Source organism: Falco naumanni, chromosome 3 (assembly GCF_017639655.2).
Source record: "Falco naumanni isolate bFalNau1 chromosome 3, bFalNau1.pat, whole genome shotgun sequence".
NCBI classification, from domain to species: domain Eukaryota; kingdom Metazoa; phylum Chordata; class Aves; order Falconiformes; family Falconidae; genus Falco; species Falco naumanni.
The window spans coordinates 6,117,122-6,139,446 of NC_054056.1; the positions used below are offsets into that span (position 1 = coordinate 6,117,122).

The 22,325-nt window shown below is 42.5% G+C and overlaps 1 protein-coding gene and 1 long non-coding RNA gene across 2 annotated transcripts in view; both read left to right on the plus strand.

Annotated features, from left to right (window-relative positions):
* Window positions 1–10: 10 nt before the first annotated feature.
* LOC121085346 lies at window positions 11–2,929 on the plus strand. Its single transcript, XR_005827024.1, has 3 exons — window positions 11–270; window positions 1,267–1,433; window positions 1,541–2,929. It is a non-coding gene; the product is annotated as an uncharacterized LOC121085346 (long non-coding RNA).
* Window positions 2,930–3,830: 901 nt separating this feature from the next.
* The window catches only part of MACO1 (macoilin 1), a 29,143-nt gene continuing 10,648 nt past the window's right edge, over window positions 3,831–22,325 (plus strand). Inside the window, exons 1-6 of the mRNA XM_040587731.1 lie at window positions 3,831–4,123; window positions 13,123–13,264; window positions 13,974–14,100; window positions 16,171–16,294; window positions 18,507–18,685; window positions 19,145–19,643. Coding sequence (XP_040443665.1) covers window positions 4,044–4,123; window positions 13,123–13,264; window positions 13,974–14,100; window positions 16,171–16,294; window positions 18,507–18,685; window positions 19,145–19,643 — 1,151 coding nt within the window. The 5' untranslated portion in view covers window positions 3,831–4,043. The remainder of the gene's footprint in view (window positions 4,124–13,122; window positions 13,265–13,973; window positions 14,101–16,170; window positions 16,295–18,506; window positions 18,686–19,144; window positions 19,644–22,325) is intronic.

The window sequence follows — 22,325 nt, forward strand, 5'->3', positions numbered from 1 at the left end:
CATGGACTGAACTCAACAAGTACTGATGAACACAGACACATCAAGCTGTCAAGACTGTAATGCTCCAGGATTCCACACATCCAGTACTTCAGCTACTGTTCAGCCTTACGTATCAGCTAAGTGGCAAGAAGAACACGGACTCAGAAGAGTAGGACATTGAAGATTATGCAAAACCATTATTTATTTCCATTGCTTCTATCCATCCTAGACTCAAGTGCCTTCAAATTAAAGGTCGGGGAAAGTCCTGTTGAGATTCTCGGTGATGCTCAGGTTGGTTGGACTATAGCTCTACACCCATGACCCATGACAAACGTTCTCGTACATGAGCAATCCAAACCAATGCCAGAGAATCGAGAACCTCTGGACAGGTAAAGGAGATGTACTGTTTCCTGGGTCTGTTGGTTACAGTCTGGCTATGGAAACAGCTACAGCAAAAACTCTGAACGCCCTTTGGAATCCCCAGCCCGGGAGGTTGCGGGCAGATAGCACTGTTCACAGCGCTGCAGGCTTTTAATTGAGAACCAAATCGCAGACCTACACCCTCCCAATTCTTTAATTCAGATCTAGCCTTCATCCAAAGGCATATCAACTTCTATTACCGCATTGTGGCTACAAGCCACCTGTTGCCTTATGGGTTCTGAGCCTTTGGGTAAGGCACAGGCTTTTTTTTATTTGTTGTTGTTTTTTTGAACCAGGAGCCACTAGAGCGAGCATTTTGGGCATGTGGAATTCATGGTGGAAGCTAACTATGCTCAGTATACCCCTGTGCACAGACATCATGATTTGTTAGATAACGATTATTTGGTTGTTGAGGACAACTTCTGAATCCATCATATGGACATTATTATCTACTCTGTATTCACCGTGCTTTTGGTAAACCGAACCACCTTTGTTCAGGTAGTCCAGGAGATTCAAGTACTGTAATTACGCCTCAGACTTTCTGCTCTGAGGCCATTTCAAACCGAGCACTGTGCTCGCATGCTGGGGTTTGAGATAGTAAGAGTGCATAGAAATGGGTAGAAAGCCACCTGCTGGTGACAGAAATATGTATCAGACAAAAACACATGCAGAAAAATTCCAGTTCACTGACATTTCAGGACATTCCTCCTGCAAACGCAGGCTTTATGGCAGAATAAGTTTTCAAGCCATCTACGAAAGGTCTGCGCCTGTGGTGATACCTTCTTCACGTACAGTATCAAATTGCTCTACCAGCTTTTATTTAGGCCTAGTGAAACCATAACTTAAATATCCTTACTGTCATTTCAGAAACTCCTAAACAACATCCAAAGGACTTTCCCCAGCCAGCACTGCTCAGAAAAGTCCCGATGCAGAAAGATCGATGTTCATTTCCTTTTTATGGGAATTCTGTGATCACATGCATAATTCAGAAAGAAACAGAACACCTGGTAAACTTTTTTTTAGGCAAAAGAAAGGTAAGAGCTGAAACAGCAGTTTATAAATTGGTGAAGCTAACTGGTGCAGCATCTTTGCATAGTTTATAAACGCAATGTATCTGATTAGCTTTCATGTTTCCTGCAAGGCAAACCCCTAGGACACATACCCAGGTATAAGAGTTGGTCTAAAGAGAACAATATTGTTTCAACATTGCCAACAGAGACCTGGAGATGGAATGTGGTCTTCATGGACACCAAGACACAGAGACCCTGGGAAAGAGAACTGCACGGTACGAGGAGTACTATGCCGCTCCCTGCAACCTGGGATTGAATAAGGCCACATAACAGCCGTCCCGAAGATGGATCACAACTGTGGTCATAACAACGAACCAGAAAACAATACAAGAATAGGCCTCCTGGTCTGAAGCTACCCGCCACTGGAGCAAGATAACCTGGCTCAAGAGGGTGGAGACTGGCGGAAGTCCATGGACCAGAGGAGGAGCAAGGTGTGTTGCTTGGCATAAAAAGATGCCTTCTTGGCAACTGAACTTTGGAGATCTTCCCCACCAAGGACCACGACAATTGGAAGGACTGGCAGGACGCTGCCTGGACTTGGGACCGTAGGGACGCCTTGGGCCCGTGGTGGTAGCTATAATCCTCTTTTCTTTTCTTTTTACTTTACTTTTTATTCACTTTCTGTCTTTCTACCTATCGCACGCCGCTTTACGGGCAAACAATAAAATTGTGCTGTTTGATTGAAGCATAACCCCTTGGTGTGGTCGCCTTGATTTTTGCGCTTCGAGATCACAGTTAACGAACCATCACGAGTCCACTGAGTGGACTGCGACACCAGGGTAGGAATGACCCAGAACTCCTTCCACCATTTTGCCATGGTCAAACGAGCACAATTAGCTCTTCTGGCACTTGTCAAGTGTTAACACTCAGGGAAAACACACCGAGAGCTAGGAATTTACCCGGGTTTTCCCTCAGGATGACGTGCCACACTGTAAATGCTGATGCTCGGGTTTCCAGCTTAAAACTCCCTCCCAAACAGAAGGACCTAAGCTCCATGATCTCAGACAGGGTGAAGTACAAAGTAACTTTCAAATGAGAGCTCGGCCACCAGCAAGCCATGCCCATGGCCCCAGCACGCTCCTCCATGCCAGCTTTAGCACCAACTGGGCCCCACGCTCCTCAGCCTGCCAGCACCGAGTGACCCCTGTTCAGGGAAGCCCGTTATCCCCCCGGGAGGCCGGGCAGGCTCACGGCACACAGCCCCGCTCCGGGCGAGGCCGGAGAAGGCGAGGAGTGATTAGAGGCGCGGGGTGCGCCGGGCACCACCACCCCCGAGTCGGCCAACGGGCGGGCGGGGGACCCAGGCGGGCCTGGCGGCCTTCCTCAGGCTCAGGCGCCGCCATCCACAGTCCAAGGCGGGCCGCAGGCCTTGCGGTGGGGGCTCTGCTGAGCGGCCCCAGCGTGCGGAGGCCCGAAGCCCCAGCCCCGGCCCGGCGGGGCTGCCCAACCGTGACTAGGCAGCCCCGGGCGGCGGCGGCCGCAGAACAGCCCCACCCCCCGCCTCCCATTGGCTGAACACCGGCCCCTCCCAGCAGTCCTCCCTTAGGGACTAGCCTCCCATTGGCTGAGGACTCGCTTCCCTCATGGCTTCTGATTGGCCCATCCCCAGCCACCGTCCGTCTTTGGGCCGATCGGGGAAAGAGAGGCCAAGTCGCCCCGCCCCCTACCGTTTCCTGCCTCGCAATTGGGCCGGCCGCTTGCCACTCTGTTGTATGTGTCCTTTATTGGCTGGAGGAGTCCGTCAGTCAGTCTGAAGGGTTTTTTTTACCCTCCGGTGAGCCGTCAGCACAGGGGCGTGTTGTGGGGGAAGTACTTGGCGCGACGAGATGCGTTCACCTACCTTTGTATTTAAAGTAAGCTTTCCCAACAGCCCATTTGCCAGCAAGGCTGTCAATCTAAGGTGATGGGCCGTACTTCAGTATTACGGTGACAGAGGAAATTGAGCCCTCCTTTTTCCGTTTCCGAATGGATAGCTGAGCTGTCCTTTTATTTTTATTTGTCTCTTCTATTGGGCAGTTTCTGTGTCGATCACAAGACAGGGCGGGCAGTAGCCCAGAAGAGCAGCAGGCGGGAGGAGAACAAAACCCGCTTGGGGATTGGCCCACAAGCCATCAATTCACAAGTCCTTCTCTTTGACGGGCTCTCCCGACCGTCAATCAAAGGAGTAGGCGGGCCACTCGACCGGGGGGGCGGGACCGATTTTCTGATGCCGCGATGGGCCTCCTCGGCCGCCCGTCTGCCTTTCCTCGCTGCCGATTGGCCGAGCACGCCGTCATTCATGCGGGGTCAAGCGTTTGATTGGGCAGTCCTGGTGGAGGCGGGGCGCTACGCGGCGGCTGCGCAGGGGGACGCGGCGGGGAGGGACGGACCAGGAATTATTTTTATTTCTTTGTTTCCCGGGGAAAAAAAAAAAAAAAAGAAAAGGGAAAAAAAAAAAAAAAGGCCCGCGCGAAGGAACCCCCTGCGGGGGCGGATGGTGCTGCCGTGAGCGGGGCGGGCCGGGGCAGCGCGGGGCCGGGCAGCGCGGCGGGGCCGGCCGGGCCGGGCTGGGCCGGGCCGGAGGCGGCCGGGAGGATGAAGCGGCGGAGCGCGGACTGCAGCAAGCTGCGGCGGCCGCTCAAGCGGAACCGCATCACCGAGGGCATCTACGGCAGGTACCGAGCGGCCGCCGTGGCGGGGTAGTGGGGTAGTGGTGGTGGGGGACGCGCCGGCCAGGTCCCCTCGCACCCCTGGTCCCTTCGCACCCCCGTCCCCTCACGGCGCCCCGCCCCCCCGGCCCTGTCAGCGGGGGCCGCGCACGACATGGCGCCCCCGTCTCCCCTCAGGCGCTGCCCCGCCCCGCGGCCTGGTCCCGCCGCCGCTAGGCCGCTCCGCCGCCGGCTGCGCCGGGGCCCCGGGGCCGGGGGGGGAGCGCGGGGGGGCGGGGGGAGCGGGGGGAGCTGCTGGCCAAGGTCCTGTCGGCGCTGCTCGCAGGGAGCGGCGAGGAGTCGGCGGGAGCACCCATCCCGCCGGGCTTATCCACCCCGCCGGGCTTCGCCGCCGCCCCGGCTCCCGGGGGAGGTGTCCCCAGCGGCTCCTCACGGCTGGGTTCCCCCCGAGGCGCTGAGCGGCGGTGCGGCAGCGCAGGCCGGCACCGGGCCTGCGGCGGGCGAGCGGCAGCCCCTCACGCTCGGGCTGAGAAACTGCGGCTTCAGGTGGCGGTGAAGGGCCCTGAGTCGTGGCCTCTGCAGTGGGAGCGATAGGTGCAGGGGGGTAACGGCTGGAGCAGGACGGAGGGTGGGGGAAACGCGGCCGGTGTCTGGCTCGCCTCTGACCTGCGGAATGTCATGAAGTGGGATCCACGTTCCCAGGCACGGGACGTACCTCATCGGTGTCTCGGAATAAAGGCATGCTTCCACATGCAGGACGCGCCAGAACGCAGATTCCAAAATGTTCTGCTTGTTGGGAGCATATTTCAAAGAGTATTTTAGAGCTCTGCCCTCCTGAGTAACTAAGTATTCCAAATTTTATATGAAATACAATAATTATATATTTCTGAATGAAGAGGAGTTCTGTTTTAGTAGGGGCTGGGAAGCTGGCTTTTGAAAGTTGTAGTAAGTGTAACATCCCGTCTCCGTTTCTAGTTCATTTGAGGTTTATAGATGCAGTGGCTGGAATCGAGCAAGCTCATATAATGCAGATGTTAACCTTTGCTAAGGGAAACAGTTGATAAGTGAGGTCTGACTGTAACAAAATTGTCACAATATAGTGCTTATTCTAGTTGTAGTGAATCTGCACGAGAGTGTAGAATATCTTGTTGCTGTAGAGACTTGGGTTTTGAGAAAATAGTGCTTGGAATGTTAAAGAAAAAAACACCCCCTGCTTAGAAGTTCTATTTAAGATGACTAGTCTTAGGAAAAGAATCAAAATATAAGCAAATCCTTATATAACTACTTAGTTTTCAAAAGTAACTCAAAATCACGTGCTCTCAATTATCTTTGAGGTGACTGGCTGGAAACATGGGGTGAGAGAAGTAGGGGAGACCAGAAAAAGATGAGAAGATCACCAGATGATGAGTGTGTTCAGCATGTAGAGCTGTTGTAGTTGTGTGAACAGCTGAGACAGACATCTGGCTTCTTGTACTAACTTCTCCTGGAATGCTTTAGTTCAGAAGTAGGATTTTTAGCCGTTGTTTCGCATGACATTTTGATAAACAGTAGTCGGTGGCTTCAAAGTATTGTCCCACAGAAAGAAAAGAGAAGATAGTGTGAAGGCTTGCCTCTTGGGAAATTTAACCAGCAAGAGGTACTTCTACATGGATTGTGGCTCGTTTCTTTTGCTCTCCTTTTTTTTTTCCTCTGCCTCCCATAATTCAAACAGGTAGCTTCTCATATAACTTTAGAATTCTAAATTCTTGTAATTACTACAGTTATTTACTCAACTTATCTTAATTGTCACCATCAGCTTACACAAACCCAGTAAATACAGTTATCAGTAGGCAGCATCATAGTTCTATAAGCAAAGCAGCTAGGCTGAACAAACAGTATGATTGAGTTACTCAACTCCTGTAGGATTTTTGTTTGCTTTTTAAATTAAGACCAATCTTCCCATCCTTGTTCCCTCTCCTCTTTCAATGCTGAGCTAGACACAGCTGTTCACTAATAAGACACATGTGAGTGTAGTTGAGAGCTGCAAAGCTGCAGCGTTTTGGAGCAGGTAAAGCAATGAAGGAATTATCCTGCAGTAAAACTCTGGTGGCAGGGTTCATGACATGTAAATCTGAAGTGTGTTATAAGAAGTGATAGAAAAATAATTTCTAGTCGCAGAACAGAGTTAGAAATGTAAAATCCTGGGTTGCATTGAAAAAATGTGTATATCCTGTCTCCCTGAATGTTAATTTTTTTGCCAACTTCTGCAGCATCTTTTTTAACAAGTTGATCTAAGGGTTCACAGCCTTTCTTATTTGAAATTTTACATCTGTAGCTCTTTACTTTCCCCAACATTCACTACCTGAATTAAATGGACTCTTTGGCCGCAGCCCTTCACAAATGCTTTCAAAGTTATTCCTGATGAATCTTCTCCCCTACCCCTTCCCCACCAAATTTTTAACAGTTGCCCTCCCTGTTCTTCTTTAGACTGCTTTTTTCCATTCTGCTGTTTTTCCTTTGTTCCGCTTCCTGCCTTTTTTACTCCTTTTTTCCTTCCAGTTTAGTTTTACTCACCACCTACAGCTCTAAGGTACTTCAGGCTGTGTGTGAGTGCCATGTAACACGGCATGCCAGCGCTGCCGTTAGCAGCTTTGCTCCTGTGTACTGCGACTGAAGCCTTGAATGCCAGTGGTGCAGTGTCAGAGTTTCAAGTGAATATTGCTACCTGTACTCCAAAAAACCTGATGAATCCCAATCTAATATTATGTGCAAGCATAATGAAGACTTGTGCTATTTAGAAGTATTACAGTGTCCGGGGAGAGTACGTTATAATAATTAAAACATAACTGTGCTTTCAGTAGATCTCTAAACCCAACAAACTAATGGTAGGAATCGTGAAATCTCTTGGTTTTTTCCACAATGTCCGCTTAAAACTTGGCCTCTTCACATTTTAAGCTATCAGTTGCCATTGTTTTACAATGCTGGAGTGATTAACATCTTATACCTTTGACACTGTGCATACATTAAAACGTTAATTGTTAATTGAAGTATTCATTGCAGCTTGTCATCAGTTAAGCAATTAAAGTTTACTTGTTACTGCTTGTTTCTAAGTCTTGCTAGTCCTCATCCTTGATCTATTTAGAATCCTTCAGCTTTATGGCTGATACTGCTTGTTTTGGCTCTCCTGAGTCATATTGGCACTTGGTACCAATCTTGTAGCTGGTTAAGTTTCAGGATGAATTCCTTATGTTACTGGCTTAACTCAGGCGGTCACACCAGCCGACTTACGCTGTGTATCATGGATTTCCTGACAATAGACCTCAAACACTGCATATTCCTATAGAATAAGAATTTTTTTAGCCCTCTATATATGTTGCCCTTTATCACAGGCATTACCTGGGCTGGCAGCCAAGCAAATGCCTGGGAGGATGTGTATGTGTTGGTAATCTCCAAGTGGTTACTGAGATACCCAGTGATGGCATAAAGGCACTCGGTGCCCCTGGGCATCTTGTGCTGGGCAGCGTTTCTCGATACCGTGATCCCTTTGTTGAGGTACTCACGTGGTTCTGCATGCCACCCAACTTCTGATATGGCTGATTTCCAAGGACTTGGGTTTTGACTTTGCTGACAGCCAAATAAACTTTAAGGAAGAACAGTTCATTACCAGCTCCAGGAATGTGGCCTTTTTTTTTCTTTTTCCTTTTTTTTTTAGGCCTTTTCTTTTTTTTTTTTTAAATAAATCCATAATGATTTTTCCTACTGACTTACTCTGGCACTTTTTTTATAAGCTTCCTATATGGGGAAAAACACTTTATTCTCAGCCTGCCCTGGAGGTCTGCAGCAAAACAGCAGTCCTGCCTTTTATGAGTTTAACTTAAATTCAGGTCTCAAATCTAATCTAGCTTACATTTAAACATGTTCTACTGTGTCAGCCCCAATGGTACATGTAATATTGCTTCCCCTTGCCAGCGACTTTCATTCCCTGCACACTACAATTCCTCTACCTTTATTTGATGTGTTCTGGACTCTGGTGTTTTCAGCTGAGTTACCACAGTGGTCTAACAGTTTCTCTTGTTTCAGTACTACAATACTGATTGCTGATTATATGCCTGTGGTTCAGTGATCTATTATGCTTGCTTCTGGAATTACTGTAAGAGTTTTCTATTTTGTCTTCCTTTACTTACATTTCTGTAGTTCAGTGATTGATATATTCTATGCCATATCAAGACACTGAATAAGTAGTCAGGGAGGTTTCCTGGGATTCTTTACACTTCTTTTCAAAAATTTAGTTGGTGATTATTTTACATAATAGTTTCCAATATGCATACCACATCCCAGCAGTCATGTTTTCGCTCTTGCGTGCCTGCTGTGTTCATTCTGTATTACTTTTTTTGCCCACTAGTAGTAGTAATCTTACATACATGTTTGTGTGCTTACATAGATAAAGCTTTTTTTATTTGAAAATCTCTGCTGATGCTCAGTTGGCATCTCCAGTGTTCTGTCTGGCATTGGATGGGTAACCTTGAGATGGTGGTTGGTGACTATTTGGTAGTTTCATGCACATGCTAAACTTCACCTTTCTAAAGCCTACCTCTGCCTTTGGTGCCCTGCCATCCTCAAGATGCCTTCCACTCCATTGTGTGAGTCAGGCTGCAAAACAAAACATGGCATCAGTTCTGTTACGATTCACTTTCCAGCCTTTGGGACTTGCTGATAATAGTGGGACAGAATAGAGGCTTAATTTGCTACCAGTTTGGATTTCGGGTACATAATTGGGGTTTTTTCTAGTGATTTTTCAAAATCTATTTTTTACCTTACAGCAGGCACAGTATCTGTTTCTGTGGGGCAGTAAAAAGAGAACAAAGAACAAGGGAGGGGGGGAAAGGAGGATAAAAAAAAGAAAAAAGAAATGGCATCTGGCACTTGCCGGGGGGGAGGGAAGAATATGGAGGAAAATTATTTGTTTGAAAATTCGGAGGGGGAGTGCAGTCGCTGTTGGGTTATGAATAAATCTTTATATTCAGTATGCATTAGCAGTCAATTGACCTTTCACAGAATTTGCAGCACTGTAATCACTGCTTCTTTCCTTTCAGTACCCTGCTCTTCTCATGAATGTGTCCATCCTTCCCCCTTGTCTTGTATTACCCTACAAGATTAGATGCCATATGCTAGTTTTATAGGGAAAGCCCTGTCCTCTTTAAACCTCTGTCAGCTCAGTGAAGTCAGATTTCTTGACATGTGTCAGAAAATTGGATAACCCAGATTTTAGGTATTTATCTGCAACAATCTTCCCCTGTGTTGAGAACAACCTTGGAATTATAATTGGCATCATGGAGTATATTTGAGCCTTTCTAATATAAGGGCTACAGAGGTTAGAAGGCACTTCTACCGAGCAAATATTATCTGTAAGTGAGGATACTGATGCAGCAGCTATCAACATTGGAGAGATGTGTGGATGTGCCCAGAAAGATCAATGACTATCAGAGCTTCGCAGGCACCAAATGGCTGGTGCTGGATTCCGAAGGAGTGCCGGCTGTCTTAGTCGTAGGATGAGCGTATCGGAGGGGAGGCGCAGTGGGGACAGAGACTAGGTAACAATAGAAGCACACTGAAGGGAAGAACAGTGTCTGGGAGGAATAGAGGGATTGAAGAGCAAAGATGAAGTAGAAGTGGCTGGTACAAAACAGAGAAAGGGAGGAGGGTTACTGCTAAATGTTGTTAGTCATTTCATTCATGTGATCTTATTTGAATGATCTGTCCTATGAAACAAAAGAGCAGAAGAGTGATTAGCCTGTCCAAATAGGAGGTCCGTTAGCCTCGTTTTCTTTGGGTTTAATTCTTGCTGGATGTTTTTCAGCTATCGCTAATTTAAGTGTTCACTGAAGAGGTGTCTGTTCGCTAAGCAGTTGTAAATTAACTGATGAACTGTGTGCTCGCCAGGAACAGCAGCTCTCGGTGTGCAGCATACCTCTGTGGAAGAAGGGAAGCCGAGATTTTTGTTCCTTTCTTCCTCCTACAAAGAGTCATTGCCATCCACAGACTGCAGTGTGCGGCAACGACACCCGAGCTGGTTGTAGCCCAGCTGTGTGCGTACCTGTGGCAGCGTGGAAGCTCAGCAGTTTGTAAAACCAGCCTGTTTAGAGGAGAGAGCTGATGTCTGTAAGCTGCTACCGATACCGATTTGTATAGCTGGGGCAGAGTGTTTAGTTATGGATTGCAGTCTCTGACTTTGCTGTCCCGCATGCTTTAATTGCGTGCGTCAGGGGGTCCTGATGTTAAAAAAAAAAAATATCCAATTGATGGAGTATAGAACCTTTAAAACATTTTCTAGGAGTGTGTGTATGCACGGGGACTCATGCAGTTAGGTACGTATGTAGAGTACGTTGCACAACAGTGAACTTGATGCTGAGGCCAACATGAGTCGATGAAGTCTTTTATAAAAGGAAATAACTTTCTTCTGTCTTAGTCTTGTACTCAGTTCTTAATTGCTTTTCAGTCCTTCAGATGACTTAGAAGTAGGCTCTTGAATGTTGTTGGGAAAACCTTATTACAAATGTTATATTGTTACAATTCCATTTTAAAAGGTGGTAAATGTCACCATGGCCTTCGGATTGATATGAATTTAATATTAGAAATCACTTTAATGGCAGTATTACAGAACTCTTATTCAACAAATGCTTTAACTTGGAGTGGCACTTAACAGTTCAAAAGCATTAGTTCTGACAACCCTAATTTGCTAGGAAAAAATGTAGTCTCTTTATGGATTTCAGCAGCAGAAAAATAAACAATAGCCATAATGTTAACCCAGGAGAAAGTGCCTACACAACACAACACAACTGCTTTTCCAGCGAAACAGGCAGAATCATGTTTGCCTGCATGTGGTGCCTTTATGTATTTTTCTGGATCTTAAGAGCGGCACATGTGTAATTCAGCAGCGTGGTCAAAATGAACACAGTGGTGACCGCATACCCCAATGTCTGTCACCTTTTATGTCTGAGTATTCTCTGAATGCAGTTGCTTTTTACAAATTTCTGTTGAAGATCTAAACTTTAAATAAACAGAGAACAGCAGCATATGCAAGCATAGTCTACCAGGGCAAGCATGATCATTTAAGGCTTTTTTGTGGGGTTTATTTTGTTGTGGGTTGGTTTGGTTGGTTGTTTTTTTTAAATATTTATACTGTACTTTCATTCTCAAGGAGTAATTTTTGACTAAGTGGCGATGGTTCTGTAAAAACTGAAAAAAGCAGTACCTCAGCTCTTCTAAGGGTATGCGTTATTAATTTTGTTTCCATTAAAGCGCTTCTGTAGCCTCTTTATTTGCATTTTTTTTCAGTCCCATTAACCTCCAGATACAGAACATTTAAAAAGGGGGGGGGGGGGGGGGGAGGGGGGCTGAGGTTGGTTAAATATAGGAATAGTTGCTTATTTGTCTCAGACTTCAAAAATGTATTTTCTATGAAGTCTTTCTTTAGTTTGTGTGAATTTAGAGCAGGTACTCATGTTAGTACATGGGAGAGCATTTATGTCAGGATTTCCACTGAAGCAATTCCCTTCAGGGGGTCTAGTGACAGTGAAAACCTTGGCATTGGGCTTTTAAGGGAGAGCCTGTTAGCATACAGTAAGTGAGAAAACTAAGCAAAAACTCCTCCACTGGGGGAAGCTATAGGGCCAGGCCAGTTGATAAGTGTCAACTTTCAGGCACATGCAATTAAATTGCGATTTGGAAGAACTCAACGTGTTTTCCAAGTCATGAGGTTTGGAAGTTGACCTCATGTGACAAGTAATGTGAGTGGTAATTGAACAAGTAGTTCATTGGCCTCTACGTACTCTTGTTGGTACTTCAGACTTTTCATAGAAGTTTTCTGTTTTGTATCTTCTCTGAAGCTCTGAACAACTTCCTAAAAAAGCCATGTGTCCATGAAGGGTGCAGAAACTTGACCCTACCTGGCACTGTGCATGCAAACTGTTGGCAGCCTACCAGTAAACATTCCAGGGCAAAGTTCTACTGGTTTTGTTGGCAGTATGATAGGGAAGGAAAAATAAGTTACTAAAAGGGAAAACTGCCCCTTGACTTTAAAAAATAAAATCCTATTAAAAAAAACCCCCACCTTTGTTATAACCCAATACTGTGCAACCAGGTAGTTGTGTTCTGGGGAGCCGGAGTAGCATACTAGATCCCTGGGTGCTGGGTCTGGGGAGAAAAGGGATTTTACTTCTTCCTTTTCCACAGGATGGATTGGGCTCATCCTTCAAGCGCTCCTGTGTTAGTTAGATATGATCTCAAAATATTTTGAGTTCTGTAGCCAAGAAGGATCATCAATGGTCAAAATGCAGGGCTAATAATAAGGGAATGTGGCTTTGAAATAATTTTAAAAAAAGTAGAAGTTACGACTGCCTGGTCTCAAGCCTCATGTGCTTCTGTTTCTTTTGGTGGTTGTTATTGGTTGGGGTTTTTTATGAATGCATTTACTTTAATATGGATGTTTTCAAATAAAACACTGACAACTCAGTATCAAAACAGTCCTCCTAATATCTATAGTTATAGGCTTAAAAGATATCTCGGTTTATTGCTGTTGTAGTTTGTCTGTGTTAAATGTGGAAAATAAGTGAACATGAGGAAAGGGAACACAGAAATTTCTGAGCTCCGAGTACAAGAGTGCAAACTAGGAGAGAAACGTTTCAGCTGTGACAGCATACCTGTTGGCAAGACTTCACTTTGTAAAAATGTGCTGGAAAGCTAAAGGGGGACCGTCGCTGAATGTCATGCAAGAGCAGCGAGCCTTCGGTTTCTTTGCCACTTCAAAAACAAATGCAGTTAAATATCATTAATTTCATTAGACCAGGTCTGATTTTAATGTAGTAATAAACCAACTTATTTTGTACAATTATTTTGCATGAAGTTTTCTTATCTGTGTTATAGTGGTCTATAGTTTTTATTCCTGAATTTTTAATTAAAAAAAAAAAAAGGAAGAAATTATCTCTGTTGGAAATACTGACCTGAAGTTACCTTTTTTATTTCAATAGTACTTTCCTGTATCTGAAGTTCCTGGTAGTGTGGGCCCTCGTACTGTTGGCAGATTTTGTCCTGGAGTTCAGATTTGAGTATCTGTGGCCATTCTGGCTCTTCATCAGGAGTGTTTACGATTCCTTCAGATACCAAGGTTTGGTAAGTATAGCACAAAATTACTGTCCCTTTGTAGGGAAATCCTGCAAAGTTTCAGGACCTGTTCCATGTTATACAACTATAATCTAATGGCACTGATGTTCATCTTCCAAAGAGGAGGAATTTTTAAGTGATGGGGTGACCTGGGCTTAAGTCTCTTTTCTCTGACTGCCTATTTTTTTATCTGTGGCAAGTGGAAGTGAAATGTACAACTATCAATTTTTCACCATAGGAAAATATTGTTTGAATTCCTGAGATTAGTGAATTGGTGTAGATCCCTATATAACAGTTTTCTTTAAAATAAAACAGAAGCGCTTGCCTGTTTAGATGTTTACTAGTCTTTTAGAGAGTAAATGACACGGCTGGTTGGTTGGTTTTTTTTTTCCAGAAGGAGAATATAGTAATGATAATACTACATCAACAGTGTAAATGAAATGAAAGTCTGCAAACAAAATAATAAGGAATAAATACAGCTGTTTGGAGACTTGTTGGAAAAGTGGATGGGCACAAATTCTCAAGTTGTGCCTGTTCTCTCTTAATTGGTGAAGTTTCTACTTTCGTTGGCTAGACTGCTCCATTTCTTGGCATTTCTATAAACAACACTAGTGTTTCTGTGTTGAAATCATTGTGATGTCACCATTAATAAACTGGTAATATTTGCTGAAATAAACCAATACACTTTTCTTTTCCCCTCACCCCTCCTTTCTTTTAGGCCTTTTCAGTATTTTTTGTTTGTGTAGCATTCACATCAAATATAATATGTCTGCTCTTCATACCAATACAATGGCTGTTTTTTGCTGCCAGCACGTATGTTTGGGTACAGTATGTCTGGCACACAGGTAGGTCGCTATTCTTTATTTACAATTTACTGATTTGAATATATATCTTACAGCTTTTAGTAATACACAGAAACCCTCTTCTATTTGTTACCACATTTGTTTTAATGCAAGTTTTGTTATAGTTACAAAAATGTTCTTTTGCTTTCATGAGTATGCTGATTTGCGCTCGGTACATATCTGCGTGCACCTTGCAGTAATCACTAAAGCTTGACCAGTGGAACTGAAGGTGTATAAACAGGAATTCCAAAGCAGTAAAAATATACATATATTTTTCTGACTCCAAAACACTTCTGCAGGAGTTCAATAAATTCACAAACTTTTTATATGAGCTTTGTAAGTGTTACATTCTTCCTACCAGTCGATTAGTGTGCTGTTAATTTTTGATATTATCATAGTTTAAGTTTGTATTATTCAAATCTTTGTCAGCTGGATTCAGTTTCTGAGCAAAAAGGCTAATAATATCAATGGCTGCCCCAACAGTTTGAGACATGTATGGAGAAATCTCCCTGCTCCCAGCCTTTTTTTTTAATCTTTGTTTGAGTTTGTTTTAATAAATCCCAGTGTTCTGGGGCAGCAGTTGGACTCAGGGGAGGTGGTTTAGTTTACGTGAGCACTAATACTTGATATAGGTTACATATATGTGTTTCCCTCAATCAAAAAATTTTAGAAATAAAACTTTATTTTTTAGAGGTAACTTTTCACCACCCAAGTCCTTGGGATTTGGGTCTTTTCTAATATTTTGTGTTAGAGTTGCCATCAGATCACGAGAATTTGCAGGATAGCTTGGATCATTTCTCAGCTTGCTGGTGAAAGCAGTCATCTTTCTGATGAGTTAGTCATTTGTAATAATGACAATGTGGGAGCTAATGGAAGATACATCAAATCAGTTGTTGCCCAATTTAAAATCTGGAGTTATTTTTAGGATTGTATTAATATGTTAAAGTGTTATCTGAAGCTGCTCTCAGGGTTGATGTTTAGAAACCCTAACAGAAATACCTGATGGGCCTGTTTTAACTATAACTATTAAGCTTGTTTAATATTTTAATTCACTGCAAACTTAGAGATTCTTCTTTTTAAATGCTTATCTAAGTTGATGGAAACTTGTTTGGGTTGTTGGTTGTTGGGGGTTTTTTGGAAGTTATGATCTTTTTAGGTGTTATGTCTACCTAACTGAAATGTTGAGCCCCTTTTAGCTGACGGTTTCTGCTGTAGGTTTCTCATTTACGCCGAGTGCAGCTATTCAAGAGAGACCAAATTAGAGACCACAGTAAATAACATCACGGTCTCAGAGTAATTCTCTTTCTAGTTTCAAATTTGAGACCTGTTTCCAAACCACCACACAATATGTTGATGTCAGTATGTAATCAAGAACTTTGTTTATTTTTATGAAACTTGTGTAACTTGTAACTGGAATTGATTTGTGGAAATGTACGGTGGCTATATTGCAAGCAAGAGTGGTGTTTTCTGTTGGCCAAGAGGTTTAAGACCTTAGTTTTGCTTGGCTACTATTTTACATTCTCACCAGTAGTGCTGGAGTGAGAAATCAATACAGCATCCTCGGTGTGCCCCTGATGTTGAGTTTGGAGTCGCAGGCTGTGGTCTGCATTACTGTATATGGAGTAACTAGTACTGTGCTTACTGTTTTCTCAGCTGATCTTTTCACTGCTGCTACCAAGATATACCTAACTTGGAGTGAAAAAGTAGTCCAAGCTTACCACTTCTGACTCAAAGATCATAAGCTGTAACATTACCTCATCTTCTGCAATTTCTTCCATTTGTGTTCCCTCTCGGTATACGTTTTGTGCCAAGCTATTTCATTAGCTGTGCATCTGTTATTTTTCACTGATGCCTTATAAAAGTAATTAAGCAAGATAAGGAGACCAAAGTTAAGAGTTGGTTTAAAATAAAGACATCCTAGATATCTTATTCTGACAAAAACCTCTTACAACTCTCTATATGTCTTGTCTGAAAATTTCCCTTGACTTCTGGGATGTTTTAAAAATAAAGTTAAAGTATTTGCTGCTTGTAATATGTTACTAAGGTGTTTATCTTTTTCTCTTCTCTCAATAGAGAGGGGTGTGTGCTTACCAACAGTATCACTGTGGATACTTTTCGTTTATATTGAAGCAGCCATTAGATTTAAAGATTTAAAAAACTTCCATGTAGATCTGTGTCGTCCATTTGCAGCACACTGGTAAGTGTTTGGGTTTGGGTCCCATCCTCCCCCCCTTTTCTTATTAACCTTTATTTCACCGGGGAATTTAATATTTAGGGCTTTTTATTTTGGTTCAGGGTTTGGCTCTGCAGTTCTCTCCTCGCATGTCTGTCATTAAATATTCCATGAGCAACGTATGCTAAACATTGACCAAGTGCAACTTTTCTGAAGATTCAGGGCTTGTGAGCTGTAGGGAATTTGTAGCATGGATATTCCTAGCATTTCTTGACGGTTCTTGTCATCAGTTTACGAATTTTGTATTCATGTGATGAATAGATGGTAAAAGTAGCAAAAAAACAGTTTTACTAATAATTTATGTATCCCGTTATGAAAACTCTTCTTCTGTAGCAAAGCACTCCTCTTTTTTTCCCCTCCAACAAGCAGAGTTCTCATGAGCGTCTGATTTCATTATTCACCAGAGTAAGTGAATAAGCTTCAGGTTGAAAATTGTGACAAAAAATAAAAACCACTACTTATTACACCACTTCTTTGGAAGTGGTAAGAGTGGCTTCAGGCAAAAGACTTTAACTACAGAGTATCCATATCTGGAAGAAAGGCACTTTTATTCCACAAGGTTTTGGTGTAGTATGCATTGACCAGGCTATGTTTAAAATGTGTCCTGTTTCTCCTGGAGTCATTTGGTCCAGTTCCCTGTGATACAGCCTCCAATAAATTAGACATCTGTCATTTTAATTTATATTGCCTACATTGTGCAATAAACCCCTTAAACACTAATTGAATTCTATAATAGGTTACAAAAGCACTTTAGGAGCTGTGAAGAAAGGTCTTTCTGCCGCTGAATTGGATGCAAACATTTCAGCTTGTCATCAGAGTGTTAGAACTGTAGCTACAGCTGGCTTTACACAGTATTACAAAAGAAGCATTGGCAGAGATAATGTCAGATGCATATGCAAATGATGCTTGCATTCTGGCAGCTTGCTTAGAAATGCAATCTGCACAGTGCTATTACTGATCAAAGAATGAGAAGATTTTAATGGTTAATAGTCATCTGCGTTGTGAGTTTTCCCCTGATCTAGGATACTTTCAGTGTTTAAAATGCAACTTCACTGTGCTTTGTTAAAATTGTCAAAGGTATATTTGTTTTTATCCAGGGTTGCTTGCTTTTTTGGTTATTGTTGTTAATAAATACAGAATGCTAACAAATCATGCTAGTTTATTGGTGCAGTTGTCACAGACTAATAAGAATACTTAAATTCTGTGTGATGAAGGCGATACGCAAAAAAATAATTCCGAAGTTCTGTTACGCTTCTGTCATCCCCATCAACAAATGGAACAGCAAAGTCGGGCTGAAAGTGAAATTCTTCGTATCTTATCTGTCAGTAAGATAAGTGGAAGAACTAAGTTTAGAGATTAGATGTTTTTCACTTACAGCTCAAGGTCAGTCTCCTAAACAAGGGATTTCCAAAGGCAGTTTGTTGCCCACAGATGAGATTGCCATCATCGAGTGGCAGATGGCTATTGAGGCTTTACCTCCAGGGTCACTTCTCGTTGTACCAGGTGCGGGTGGTGGCACTTTGGCTCGCAGCCGTGATCCCCCCCTCCCTGGAATGTAGTAGCCCCAAAGCTGTATGTTCCAGCGGCTTCTCAAGCTCCTGTTTCTCAGCCTGTGGTGCAGTGAGAAGGTATCGCAGTGGCGGTATTTTGGAGAACCACTGTTTCTCGGCTTTAAAGAGTGGTGGAAAAGGGATCTGCTCTTAATTTCTGAGTGTGAAAGGATGGGGCTAAGGACTGCTTTCACCTTTCACTGAGTTCTGGGTGAATGTTGTTAACACATTTCCCGGTTTAATCTCTTAATATATTACATGGCCCTTTTGTAACAAAAACTTGGGAGCTTCTGCTACATTTGGCTGTTATCTTCTTAAAAGATGCATAATTCCTAGTCTGGTGCCTATCTAAAAGCTGTCTTCGCTATGCATAGTGCAATTGTATTGTCGTAATCCTTTAATCTATGCTACAGTTAATTGTTGTCTATAAGGAACTGTAATTTTATCTTGATAAAGAGGTGCTTATGTTTCTGAACTGTAGCTTTACTGTAGCACAGCAAAAAATGTTTTATATATAATTTTCTACAAGAAGTTGTAACCCAGATACTTTCACAGTGATATAATTTATTATAATGTATTAATTCGGTATTATTAAATTTGGATAATAATGTTGGTTTTTTTCTTAGTATTGGGTACCCTGTTGTGACTTTGGGCTTTGGCTTTAAAAGTTACGTCAGCTACAAAATGCGTTTAAGAAAACAAAAAGAAGTGCAGAAAGAGAACGAGTTCTACATGCAGCTTCTCCAGCAAGCTCTGCCCCCAGAGCAGCAGATGCTACAGAGGCAAGAGAGGGAGGCAGAGGAAGGCAAGTTATACTCATTACTTAATGTGTTTGCTATTAGCTGCTATTTAAAAAGGAAAAAAATAAAAGCCTGCTAAGGAAGAGCTTCTTTAGTCCATGTTGTTCTGATGAAAGTACAGTGAACTCAGAAACAGAGGAGCCAGAAATAAAATTATTTTGGCAGTGGTTAGTATGACAGTAGAAATGAATTATGTTCTCACTGTTTAGTTCTTTATTAGCAACTGCATCAATCTAGTCAGTCTGTGCTCTATGAAGCACTAGTATTTATTATTAAATCCCTTGGTTACTGTTTCCTGCCTATAATGTGAAAAAAAGTCTTACAATACCATGTCACTTCTTATTTTCTTTGCTAGATAGACTCTAATAATGACTGGTTTCTGCAGAAACACTTGATGTGTATTGTATGTCACGGTATTGATTGATTTAATGAACTAAGTATTTTTTTTTATTTTGGTATTGCAGCAGCCAAAGGATTATCTGATATGGATTCCTCAATACTTTTGCAGCACAATGGAGGCATTCCAGCCAATAAAAAAATATCTGCAACATTGCCAGAGCTAGAATATAGAGAAAAAGGGAAAGAAAAGGACAAGGATGCGAAGAAACACAACCTTGGAATAAATAACAATATTTTGCAACCTGTAGACTCTAAAATACAAGAAATTGAATATATGGAAAACCATATCAATAGTAAAAGATTAAATAATGATCTTGTAGGAAGTACAGAAAACCTCTTAAAAGAGGACTCATGCACTGCCTCATCCAAAAATTACAAAAATGTCAGTGGAGTTGTGAACTCCTCGCCTCGCAGTCACAGCGCAACTAATGGGAGCATCCCTTCCTCATCTACTAAAAATGAGAAAAAACAGAAGTGTGCTAGCAAGAGCCCAAGCACACATAAGGACTTAATGGAAAATTGTATTCCTAATAACCAGCTAAGCAAACCAGATGCACTGGTAAGGTAAGTTTGATCTGAGCATTGTGTAACTATCCTCCTTTCGTTCCAGTACATAAGATCTCTTTTTCTTAGGAAAATGTAACTTTACGGTCCCATAAAGAAGACAGAATTGTCTAGCAATGGAATAAGATAACTAGAAACTGGGTCTTTTGGGTTCTGTTCCTGATTTTTGCCTCTGATTTGCTATGCCGCCTTGAACAAATTGCTTCCTTTCTACCTCAGTATACGCTACTTACCTACCTCACAGGGGTGTTGTGAGGCATTTTAAATAGCTTTGACTATCATTCGATAGAGAGCATGAGAGAAATGTGGAGAATCACTATTACAGAGCTCAGTGGATGTGTTCTTAAGAAACCTTCCATGGAGTGACCTTCACGTCTCCAGGGAATTTAGTGGTGTTTGATGGTGCCTGAACAGGTGTTTTGTCTTAATTTTTCTTTTGTTTTTCCCTTGAAATGTTTGGCTTCTGTTTTTAATCTTGTATTCACAAGTATAGATGCAAAGTGTCAGCTACTATATAACTCCTAAAAGTGGTAAGTTCAGACTCTTGCTTGCATGCCTGCTGCCTTATTCGTTTAAGTACAGGTCATGATTAGATTTAGCTGCCTTGTACTGTAGAGTGAGGAAAGTCACATCTTTACATATGCTTATCAGACATTTAAATGAAGATGTATTTATGAAATGCAGCTAAATAATAACAGCGTGTGAGTCCTGAGACGTACGGTGTTCTCGTATGTTACCAGAACAAGAAAGAGATAGTGTGGTACTGTTCAGAATGGGGATAGATGTACGTCTAGAACAAACTGTTGCACAATTATGCACTTTCCTACCATTCCTGGCTTACATCTCTCTTTTTCCTTTTCTCATGTGCTGAACACTCTTTGGCTAACAAATCCTTGTTGGCTAATTTAATTGGCAGATCAGGTTCACTTTCCCTGCAGGTACCTTTTGATAATTGGACTTTTGACTCTGGTCCGCCTCTGAGGATTTGTGCTATGTGAATACAGTTACTTCAGTGAAAATACTATTTTTCTCCTCTGATATTCACTCTGCCACTGATTGGTGTACCTCTGCCAATTAAATATCTAGATTAATTGATACCTAATGTCTGTAGAGAACTTGTATGAAGCAAATAAGAAACTAGATAATCAATCTGATCTGTGAATCAAATTCAGCTAAGATTAACGGGATGCAGATGGCTCTGTCTTCAGCAAAGCTGTGTCTAAATACACATATACGGGACTGCAGCGTTTGTATGTTGCCAGTTTCAGACGGGCATCTCTACACTCCTTATGTGGCTTATCCGCTCACTGAAGAAGAGAACAGATCAGTTTTGCAGTGGTTCGATGTATCATTCATAAGTCATGAATGATGGCTTCTCATCATGAGAAAAGAGAAGGGAAGGGCTTTATGGAATTGCCTGCCAGACTAAGAATTTTGTCCTGCGTAGCTATGGCAAGGAATGAGATTTAAACCTTGTTATGTTTTAAGTTTGAAATTATGCCTTGAAATTTTTATATGCTGTGGTGTGAGCTCAGACCAGGTGGTCACTGTAATTGTCCAAAGCAGGTTTTCTAATGCAGCAGTGAGTAAACAATAAACTAGACTGTGTCCTTACAGAATTCTAGCTCCTCTAATTCCCTGGGTAGGGATGGAGTACACAATTAGTGTACTCTGAAGGTGCCTTTATGCAGTGTAGCCTTACTCTGCCCTGAAAGTGAATTAAGCTGCTTCAGTCTTTTGTTTGTCAAGTGTTTCTGTGTGATGTGTGGGTGTGATGTGGCTGTTGTGCTCCATATTCATGTAGCTGCTTATTGTACACTGATTTCCCCGTGCAGACAAACCAGGAGCACTTAAAACACCAACATCCTGCGTGTTGCTGCTCACAGCTTCTTACAAACACAGATGACTGAAATCATTCATGAAATCTTGTTTCTATTCAGGTTGAGTATGTAACTCCTACAGTAATGGAAGCATAAACGTACCTGACAAATTGGATGGGATGGAATGCACTTAAATTTAAAAATTCATGTTTATTTTTTTTTTAACTTGTCAGTTATCCTGTCCCTGGAGTGTAAGGCATTTGTTCATCATCTTTTCCACTTCCAGTAGTATTACTCATTCCCATTATGAAACTTTTAGTCTGCATCAGTGCTGTACCCTGAAAAGGGCTGTGTGAAGCCCTGTATTTGTGTCTGACTTTCAGATCAGGTCTACTCAGCTTCCAAATAAAGATGCTTTTTATGACTTCTTGTCCAGCAGACTCACAGCAGGATGTCAAAACCAAGCTGCTTTCCTTTTGTGTTCACGAATGATTTCCCTGAGCTGACTAACCAGTATTAAATGTAAACTATGCCTTATGACTGCTAGGGACTCGGGATTAACAGGGGTTATTTGAGAGAGTAAAAATTAGGGGTTTTTGAGAACAAGACGGTCTTGTACGCTTGTTAATTTTTCTGTTAAGTACTTGATGTGACATATCTGAAAGCATACTGCTAATTAAGTTTATGTTTTATGTATACAATATGATTCTTACTTGAAACAGTAGGGGTTTATTTTTTATTTAATGCATGTGTGTTTAGCTTTCTGGAGAGGAAGTTACTGATCCCCATCTCTAGGTATTTCAGTGAGTATTATGTTATGTTATTGCAATCTTGATAGCTGGAGCAGAGGGATTCGAGAGGC